Source organism: Ricinus communis, chromosome 10, assembly GCF_019578655.1.
Source record: "Ricinus communis isolate WT05 ecotype wild-type chromosome 10, ASM1957865v1, whole genome shotgun sequence".
Classification (NCBI taxonomy): domain Eukaryota; kingdom Viridiplantae; phylum Streptophyta; class Magnoliopsida; order Malpighiales; family Euphorbiaceae; genus Ricinus; species Ricinus communis.
This window is the reverse complement of record NC_063265.1, coordinates 21,425,878-21,437,050: the sequence shown is the minus strand read 5'-3', so window position 1 is coordinate 21,437,050 and position 11,173 is coordinate 21,425,878. Positions and strand designations below refer to the sequence as shown.

The window sequence follows — 11,173 nt, the reverse complement described above, 5'->3', positions numbered from 1 at the left end:
ATACTCCTTATCTAGGGATACTATCATTGTCCCAGTATCCACTTTCTGCCCTCATCGGACTGCTTCTTTAGGTTAGAGTGTCACAATGCTTCGGGTGTATCTTATGCAATCCCACAGGTAACTAAGGAGTTGGATTCCTACAGGTATGAGCATTATTTCTCTATTTTTGCTTGTTTTTTTATCAAGAGCTGCTTAGGAACTCATATTTTATGGAAAACTTTTCCATTGCGAATCTCTAAAGATTATCTTCTTTAACTAAGTAGTTCTTAGGGATCCACAATTTTGCGTAATTATTTTCATCTAGATCTCCTTTGCTTTCCTTTTTTTATCAAGGGTAACAATTGGAAGTGACCTATTATTGAGGCGGTCGTATCTTGATAGATTTTTTGAAGAATTGGTTGGTTTTTTCTTAATTTTTCCTTGTTGATGTTGCTTGTCTTTTTTCTATAAGCACTTTTAGGAACATCTGGAGTGACTTTTGAGGAATGCCCCTCAAGTTTCTTAATAGTAAAAGCTTGATGTAGCAACATACTCCTATCATTGATGTGACCATGTGGTGCCTTGATATGATTATTATTTTTATCCTTCTTTTATGGTGAAAGATAACTTTTCTCTATATGTATTTGATAGTCATTTCTCTTTAGATAACAATATTGATGAATGCTCCGCGGGCTCTTCCATATCAGTGTGCCTTAAAGGCATTGACAAAACATCCTAGCCTTTTGGTTTAAGACTTTTCAGAGCCAAATTTGAAGTAACTTTCTCTACAATATTAGTCATTGTTGAATTAAATTATTGCCATAATTTTTCAATTGCTTCTTTTTGGCTTTTCATAATCTCCTCCATATGTTTATAGGTCAATTCTACTTGAATTTTGAAATTATTAGCCAATAAAGGAGTATTAGTATCCAAAATATTCAGTAAAGATAAAAATTCATTCTGCCCTTCCATAATAGGTCCTGTTAGAGTGTAGAGGTCCTCATGATAATGATTCTCTTCGTGAGAAACAATGTTTCATTCTTCATATATATATATCATAATATGGATCGTAGTATGGAGTAAAACTCTATTTATAAGGAACATTCACATTATGCTCTGCTGTTACAGACACAAATTCCAAGTCTTGAGACTTAGAAATATAATTTTTTTTTAAAAAATTTCTAGATATTGATGACATTCTTTATGAGAAGTCCCACCAGGCATTGCCAAAAATATGTTTGGTGGGAATTTTGTTGAACATGCCACGTATGTAGGTACACGAACTGTTGTAATTAAATGCACTTTAAATTGACTTATTAATTAGACTTAGTGAATTCCTGAGCTCCCTTGATAGTTTGCTTAAATCCTCAAGAAACACCACAAGAATTAAAGTTTAATAGCAGTAAATGATTACATAAAAGGCTTGTATTAAAATTACTGAAAATGTAAATTTGTATAAATAACTAAATGTTTAAAAATAAATGTAAAAAAATAAATGAAAGAAATATTTTGCTAGAAATTAAAGCTTTGAGAAGTGTTTGCTGAGAATTTATATTGAATAATCTTGATTTTGTATAATTGTAGTTTTTGTTGATTGTTGATGTCGTGATCTTATCTCCATTCCCTGTGCTTCTGCTTTCTATAGAGAGTCTAAAGTCCCACTTTTCTTGAGAAGTGCTTCCTGTTTTTGTGCCACAAAGTCCCATTATTCCTTCTACTTGGGGAGTGGGAATAACTGCATATATAACTCCTCCAATTACTTCACATGTGTAGTAATTATCTTTAATTACTTACTAAATAAGCTAACTAATTAATTAATTAAATTAATAATTATGGGCTTTTGATTTGAGCTTTTACTTTACTTCTTTTGGCCTAAAAAATTATAGGCCAAACAATTATTCTCTGTGCTTGTATTGGCCAATGTCGGCCAGTTACACATGTAATTTAGCTCCATCCTATTATACATCCTCCATTTAAAATGTGCAGCTATGAACAAGCCACACTTTTTTTTTTCTTTCTTCAGTGTTCTTCTCTGCTTTGTGTCGCCACTACCAGCCTCTTCACCACTCAACACTGCTGCTTTTTTTGCAACGTCATCTGCTCAAGCATTTCAACTCATCCAAAATTGTTTTCTCTCGGCTTTTAGTGTGATATCAACTTGGTTAGGCTCAAATTATTTATTCAAGAGTAAAGCTTTTATTTAATGCTAATATTCACATATAAAGAGTAAAATATTTTATTTAAGTCCAATAGACTTCTTATATTTTATTCTATATTTTACTTTTATTTTTATAAACATTAACAGTTTTAATTTCTCTTTTCTTTTCTTTTTAATCTTTATCAATAGAAAAATAAGAATTATAAATATTAATTAAATCAAATGCATAGAAATTTATGGTGCATTTATTAAATATAAAGTTGAGAGTGAAGTTTGGCTCTCCATATATAGACAACTAAATTGACTCTACTTTGTACTTAAAGAATAAAGAGTGTATTGAATTGTCATTTTATAATATATAACTCTTTAAAATAAAAAAAAATTAATATATATATAAAGTGCATTATTGGAAATGCTTGAAATCTGCATTTCTCTTTATTCTTTAATATTATTAATTAATGAACCAAACTCAAACTAAAATTATTTAACATAATAAATAAATATTTTTGGAACTGAGCTTAAGCTATATTATAAAGATTCAAAACAAGCTTGAGTCTACTGCAAACTATATCAAATTGATTCAAAATCTTTAAACTCCAACTTGGTTCAAGTCATTACAATCCTATATGTGGATGTAATTTAGTTATAATTGAAAAAAAATATAATTCTCTTTAAATAATATATTGGAGATAAGTTAATAAAAAATAGAAAAAATGGAATAAAAGAATAGGGATTGCAAATTTTTTTTGAATAATGAGCCTATCTATCCTGAATATTACACATTCTTGTAATCTATATATTAATTTCTAGGACTTAAAATTTGTTTGACATTTATATATATTAATTTGTGAGAAATAAGATTTTTTTGACATGTGTGTTTAACTTTTTATACATAAAAATTTTATTTTAACATTTGACACATGAGATTTAAGTTTATATATAATTTTATATTTTTTCTATTCATTTATCAATTAATAAGTTATATCTAACTAAACACTAATAACATATTAATTATTTTTACTAATAAATAATTTTCTAATTAGATAATAATACTAATTCTATCCTAAAAAATAGTATATTAATTAAATTTTAATATTATATTAACTAATAAATTAGTTTTCTAATTAATTAATAATCTTAAATCTAAAAGATAACATCTTAAATTATATTTTAATATTTATAATTAATAATAAATTAATTTAATATTATATAATAAATTATTAATCCTAAAAATAGTAATATCAATAATATTGATAGTATTAATTTATATAATACTAAAATTAATTAATTAATATTTCTAAAATAATTTTTATATTATTGCACAAATAAAAATTTAAAATTTAAAAGAAATTAATAAGGACATTTAAAAATAGTTAATTTGCTATTTTCTAAAAATATTATAAATTAATATTAAATACTAAAAGCTTTATTAATTGTATTTATCAACTTGATTTTATAATCGAAATAATAATTACAGTCGTGCAACGCACAAATAAATGACTAGTGTATGCTTGATTTTTGACACTTAAGATTTTTATTTTGACATGTGTATTTACTTTTGACACGTAGGTAATTGGTCCAAATTATATATAGATATTTTAGAGTATTTTAGAGCTTTAATTATATATTGTTATATATAATATGGTAAAAATATGTGTTTTTATCTCACTTAAGGTTAATTATCTATTTTCATATAATATTAGCCAAAAGAAAAAAATATGGAGCTAAATACTCGAAAAGAAGCTTAATTGGACATGTTCGTGTCAAGGCCCAAGACTAAGACGCATAGACTGCTAATTACAAGACCCGAGAGACAATTTAGTCATTTTGTATAATTATTAGGATTTATATTAAAAGTTATTTATGGAATAGTATTAGATGGAGATAAAGATACTTAAAATCTTATCTATTAGATAGACTTATATTATGTATACATATCTAGGGAGACTTATTTAAAGGACTTTTCTCCATATATATCTCTGCCAAAACTTAATTCGGGGGGAGTGTTTTCTCCTATCTGCTCTCTACATCTGCTCACTATTATTCTCTCCATAATTCTCTACAGTTCTTCATAAATATTTAGTCTTAGTTTTCATTGTTGTTTTGAGATCTAAGGAGTTTTTCAAGAAGTGGAGAATGAGGACCAATCATCTTCCTACTTGAAGAAATTCTAGAACTAGAGGAAGCTTTTACTTTTGTATTTTATGTCTTCCTATTTAATACCAAGATCATTTGGTTAAATATGTTAGGTTAGGCTTTATAAGTGTTTAGTTTAGCCTTTTTACTTTTGTATGAATCTTATTATTTATTTATTAAATAAATGATTTCTTTACCTTCATATATGTATTAGTTTCATCTATTATTATTGGTTGACCATCATATCAATTTAGTAGTAATATTTGTTATGAAAATCTTTAGGTTAAAAGTATTATACACATCATCTTTACTTTAATCTATGTTGGTATAAGAAACCTAGATTACATCATTAGCTTGAGTGACTTTAAGGAAAAAACACATCACCATCTCATTCATTAGATCTAGGCTTAAAGTAAAACAAGGAGATTACTAAGTAAATGACTTTAGCATATAGTTTTAAGTCATAAGCATTTGCATTTGCATTGCATATTTATTTATTGTTTAGTTACTTTATTTTATGAATATTATCCTCTCAACTTACTGACTTAGAGTGTTTAGATTTATTTTTATTGTTTGTGTTGATAATTAGTCTTTATAATAAGTGGCCTTATAATTCCTTAAGATATCGACCTCGTGTTGAACTTACCTTTACTATAGGAATGGTTCGTGTACTTGGGAGTACTAAATTAAACACATTAGTAGAAGTCAAGCTTATGTGTAATTTTATAGTTTTTTCTATTAATTTGTTGATTCATAAATAGGGAAAAGTCAAGCTGATTTAAATACATCATTATTCAAGCTCTGCATTTAGTAATCAAGATGGGTTTGAGTTCAAGATATTTTCAACAACTTAAAAACGAGTCAAGCCTGAGTCAAGCTTGAACCGTTCAGAATAGTAATACTTTTTAACATTTTATTTATTTTTATTATATACATAAAATTAATAAAAATAAATTTCTTATTAATAATGAAACTAATTAACAGAAAAAAATCATAAAGAATAATAAGCAAAGAGATTAAAAAATTAAAAACTAAATAAGAGAATTTTGATTTATTGAAGAAAAATAGCTCGTAAAAAAATTATTGCATGCTTTTTGAGTTTTAGCTCATAAAAGAAGATAACAAGTTTATATGTGAATGTGAATTTATAAAAAAAAATATCATAATTAAATACAAAATCTCTATTTTAATTTATAGGAGATTTATATAATTTTATCTTTATTATCATATAAAAGAATTAAGTTTAAAAATATATTTATCATATCATATATTATTATAGATAATTTAAATTATATATAACAAGTCTAAAAGCTCACGGCTGTGTCGAGTCGAGTTTTTTTCTTTTCAAGCATGGCTCAAATGCTTAACGAGTTAAAAGACGAGCCAAATTTGAAGCAAGCTTGAACTATTCAGATCGTTTTATAGCCCTATTCATAAGTTATATTTCTAATTAAATATTAACTCTAATTTCAAAAATAGTAAATTAAATTATATTTTAATATTATATTAACTAATAAATAGTTTCCTAATCAAATATTGATACTAATTCTATCCTAAGAAATAGCATATTAATTATATTTTAATATTATACTAAGTAACAAATTAGTTTTATAATAAAATGATATTTCTAATTCTAGAAAATAACATCTTAAATTATATTTTTAGTATCATATTTAATAATAAATTAATTATTTTAATTGTATAATAATTTTTAATTTAAAAAATAGTAATATCAATTAGATTGATATATTAATTTATATAATATTAAAATTAATTAATAAACTATTTTTATATTTTTATATTATTATATTAATAAAATATTAGAATTTTAAAAAAATTGAAGACATTTAAAAAAATTTAATTTGCTAGCATCTTTTAGAATTTTATAAATTAAAATTAAATATTAAAAATTTTAGTAAATTATATTTATCAATTTAATTTTATAATCAAAATAATAATAACAACCGTGTAACGCACAGTTAATCGACTAGTTCTATTCTAATTTCATATTAGTAATTTGCTATAAAATCTTTGAAATCGGCTATAATTTTATCCAACTCTCTTTAGACATATATCTTTACTTATTTATTATTTTCTATATGAAATGAAAAATATAAAAACAGCATAAAACCGTAAAAGAAGACTTAAGGTATCAAAATTCACTAATTTTATAACATAAGAGAAAAAAGGATAGAGAAAAATGACAAAAAGAAAAAAATGGACAAAATCAAAGAAGATAATTTTAATTAAAGACAAGTTAGTGTTTATATTAAAACATCAAGATCACTTTTTTTACAAAACAAAACAATTGTTATATATCAAAATTTACCATTTTATGTAGTTTCTTTCTTCTTCTTTTTTTTTATTTATGTCTTTATACTTTTATTCGATGATATCAAATTCTTATATTTTAATTTTTAACCGATTAAGTCCTTAGTTATTTTTTTAATTTTTTTTATTTAACATACTAAAATTATTTAAAAATTAGTTCAATAATTTAGGAATTTGACTAAATCATGTAATTTATTTAAAAATAAAAAATTAAAAGTTCTTTCTTGAGTTATGTAATAATAAAAAAATTTAAAAATTTATTTTACAATAAATATTGAAATTCATATATGAGAAATTATAAAAGCTTATTTTATAAATTTGTCTTAATTTTTTATTATTTGTTAAATATTAGAACTTTTTATGTTTATCTCTTTATAAATAGCTTATGTTTTTTTTTCTATTAGTTTATCTCTTATTTTTATTAATTAAAACATCATGTCTTAATTAATATAATTGATTTAATTCAATAAATTATAATTTTCAAGTGATATCATTCCGATTAAATTAATAACTTATAACTAAAATAAAAATCTAGTTTAAATTTAAATTACAATAAATTCTTATTATTCTTATGTCTTAAAATTGAAATAATAATTCTCAGAAATTCATATGAATAAAATAAAAATACTAATATTATACAAATAAAAATATAGGAAATCAATCTCACAGAATAAAAATACAAAAATTTAGTAGATAGTCTAAAAGTTATTTCCACACATCAATAGCATGTGTAATATATATATATTCCTAATTAAAATTTAAATTTTATAAAAATAAAAATATAAAAACTTAATGCTCCGAATAAAGGTTCAAGACCATAATTGGCACATTAAATGAAAGTCCAAGAACGTAATACGAAGAAAAGTAAAAGTAAGCGGCCCAATATGGGTTATTTCTGAAATAAAATGGATAGGTATAATGGGTATAAATTGGGCAGTGAAGCCCAGTCTACATGAAAGATGAGAACATCCAATCAAACACACTGCCCTAAAATAAGCTTTCTTCTTCCTTAAACCTCAGCCTTTCGTAGCATTTAACTTCTGCCACTTTAACCTTATTAAACCCTCTGGTTCAATCTCCGTATACCCATTAAGGTACACTTCTCTTTTCTTTTTCTGTTTTTTTTACTGTCTCTCTTTCTTGTTATTGAGTTTATAATCTGCTAGAGTTTTATTAGTTAATAGAACCTCTTGAATTTATATGTTTATCATCATTCTTCTGGTGGGTTATATTTTGTGTAATTCCACACTTTTACTTTGATAAGATAACTATTGTCTATAAAGACTTTGTTTTTTCTCTTATGTTCTCTTTCAGTTTTCTGGCATTCAGTTTGTCTTTTTGTACTATATCCATTTTTTATTATGTAACTAATTTGTTGTTTTTATTCATTTTTTAATTTATTTATTTTCTGCTAAAGGCGAAGTTATTGTGATTGAAGAAAAATGGTAAGGCCATATGGGATAAAAGGACCCAAGAGAAAGAAGAGAGAGGAGAAATATGATAAAGTGGGAGATGAAGTAGATGAACAAACAGAAGAAAATGCAAAAAGAGCTATGCTTTCTAAAACAGAAATGCCTTTGGAAAACTGTAGCAAGAAAACTGAACAAGAAGAAGAAGGAGATGAAGGGGAAGAATTAGAGGGGGAAGTACAAGAAATGGAGGGGATTCCTATTATGCCAAGTGATTCTAAGACCAAAAAGCCTGGTGTCATATTTGTTCTTGAGAAGGCCTCTTTGGAAGTTGCAAAAGTTGGAAAGGTGTAAATACTCTAATATTCTTGGGATTCTTTTTTATTACATGCTTTTGAGTTTATATAACTTATGTAAGAATGTAGATGAGTGGATTAATATTGACTGTGAATTTCATTATAAATAACAATTTTTATGGTTCTAGGCTGAAGGCTCTGTAGTTTGTATAAAGAATTAGTGTCTTTTTACTTCTATGATATTTATTCTGTCTAACTGGGTTTCTTTATGCAGACTTACCAGATTTTGAATTCTGATGATCATGCAAATTTCTTGCGGAAGAATAATAAAAATCCTGCTGATTACAGGCCTGACATTGTTTATCAGGTTAGAATGCTTGGGGATTAAATCTTGTTTTCATCCTTAATGATTTATGTTTATTTGCCTCGAATTCTGAATTTTCCCTCTATCACTTCTATAAGCACAAAAGTACTGAATCCCAGACCATGCCCATGTTACTCCATAAAAATCCTGCTGATTATAGGCCTGACATTCTCTAGGAAGAAACAGTTTCGGGAGATGCCATTAATGTTTTCCTCCATCTTGACTTTACTTCAAATTTAACTCAGTTCCATTTATTGTAACTGATGACTATTCCAGGCTCTCCTATCAATTTTAGATAGCCCGTTGAATAAGGCTGGCAGGCTGCAAGCCGTGTATGTGAAAACGGAAAAAGGTGTTCTTTTTGAAGTTAAACCATATGTACGTATTCCAAGGACATACAAGCGATTTACTGGAATTATGTGTAAGTTCTGCTAGTGTCACCAAATTACTTAGAATATTATTGACTGTTATGTTATTTTGAGGCCTTGCTGCATATGACCATATTCAATTTTGCAGTGCAGCTGCTTCAAAAACTAAGCATAACTGCTGCGGGTAAGCGCGAGAAACTATTGCGCGTAATTAAGAATCCAGTGACCCAGTATCTTCCTGTCAACTCTCGTAAAATAGGTAAATTTGAGTTTTTCAGTGTTGAGATTAATGGGTTTCTCTACTACTCACTTGAAATGACAAGTTTTTGGGGTTTTGAATCAGGCTTCTCATACAGTTCAGACAAACTTGTTAAAATGAGCAATTATGTAGCTGCAGTTGATGATGATGTGGGCCTTGTCTTTGTGGTATGTTCAAGGTTGACTAGTGCCTTTATATCATATAATCTCTTATTCATACTTTTATCCTGATCTATCTCCCTAAAATTTTTCAGGTTGGTGCTATGGCGCATGGAAAAATTGATTGCGACTATATTGATGATTTCATAGCAAGTAAGTTTTTCTAGGTAACCGCATTTTCTTTCGAATATGCAATCATGTTCTATTTAAATGTTCATTAATCTTACCCTACATCTGAAGTTCTACCATTGTGGTCCCTGGTCAGCCACTTTTTCTTTTGGTGCTTTTGAGATGGCTTATGTCTGCCTCTGCCTATATTGGTTCTTAGTTTTAGATCATTTTACGATCCAAGTCCTAAGTAATTGTCACATGGACATGGATCAAACATACTTATGAAGTATTCTCTAGATTTTATATCTAATTTTCCAGGAAGTTTCTAGTAATCTACAGCATTTTACGCATACTGGCCCTTTATCTACCTCAATTACTTTGGGTTTGTTGAAATTTAAACGTTGCTAATTGATATGCTCTGTTGAAATCGTTTACTGCCTATCATGTTCCTATAAACTAAGCTAGGAGAATTTTTGCCTCATCAATGGATGACTACAGTTAAAACAAATGTATAAGTGCAATCAATCAGAAACTTTGCTGACATGGCACTCTGTTGGATTAGTTTACAGCTGACTCTATTGGTCAGTTGTATCATAAGCATTTTCTCAATTTCAATGATTCGCCCGTGTACGACGGACTGTACATGTGGAAGCTAACTGATATCATATATAGATATCTGTTAGTGTTCCATGATCTATATAAAATCAAAGTATATACTTACATTTTTTTCTCACAGTGGCATACAATTGAAAGTTCAGAATCCATTTAGTAATGAGGTTTGGTATATACAATGATTGTGAGACTGGGCAATCTGATTTCATTGTTTTAGTTTGCTTTCATATTAGAAAACTTTATTTATCTGATCGCATAGTCCATTTGTTTCACATTTTTGCATCATTACCAAATTCCTTTATCCTTATTTTGTGGATAATATACATGTACGATCGATTTAAAGTAGCATCGGTGATATGTTTGCATTGATAATAATTTTTAGGCTGCTAAAGATTTCACAATTTGTCGTTGTTTCTCTTGTTTTTCAGTTTCTGGTTATCCATTGAGTGCTGCCTGGTGTATCTCAAGGATTTGTGAGGCTTTGGCTGACAAATGGGGCGTGCTGTAAACATGTTTTTATTCGTATTGATGCTCAGTCGATTTTGTATACTATTTATTTAAATTCTGGTTATACTTTACTGTCATACGTGTAAACACCAGTGCAGTTTTAAGCTTGTACCTTTTCTTTTATTTTCTATTAATGCATTCTTATGCCAAGTTTTAAGTTGCAGCATTCTTTATCACATTGTATCATACCATCTATTGTTCTCTCTGGGCCTTACCTTGTTTAATGCTTATTACTAATGCATCTGTTGAGTGATATAATGCCCCGATGCTTCTTTTTCCGCATGCTTCTTCATGATTGCTGGAGGATAGGTACTGGGGACCTGTTTGGATTGCTATAATATGAAAAAATAGATCTACTTTTTTTTAATTAATAAATTATTTTTAATAAACTACTTTTATGAGGCTTTTTAACAAAAGAAAATCTACTTTATTTGGATAGTTATTTTTGAAACTTTAATTTCTTTTTGTTTTTCAAAGAAAAAGGA

At 27.0% G+C, this 11,173-nt stretch overlaps 1 protein-coding gene across 1 annotated transcript; it reads left to right on the top strand.

The window, feature by feature from the left end:
- Positions 1–7,537: 7,537 nt before the first annotated feature.
- LOC8258367 (ribosomal RNA small subunit methyltransferase nep-1) lies at positions 7,538–10,845 on the top strand. Its single transcript, XM_002531500.4, has 8 exons — positions 7,538–7,698; positions 8,022–8,361; positions 8,584–8,676; positions 8,950–9,094; positions 9,190–9,300; positions 9,385–9,467; positions 9,554–9,611; positions 10,610–10,845. Exons 2-8 carry the CDS (start codon positions 8,047–8,049, stop codon positions 10,687–10,689), a joined length of 885 nt encoding a protein of 294 aa, XP_002531546.2. The 5' UTR covers positions 7,538–7,698; positions 8,022–8,046; the 3' UTR covers positions 10,690–10,845.
- The last annotated feature ends 328 nt before the right edge of the window (positions 10,846–11,173 follow it).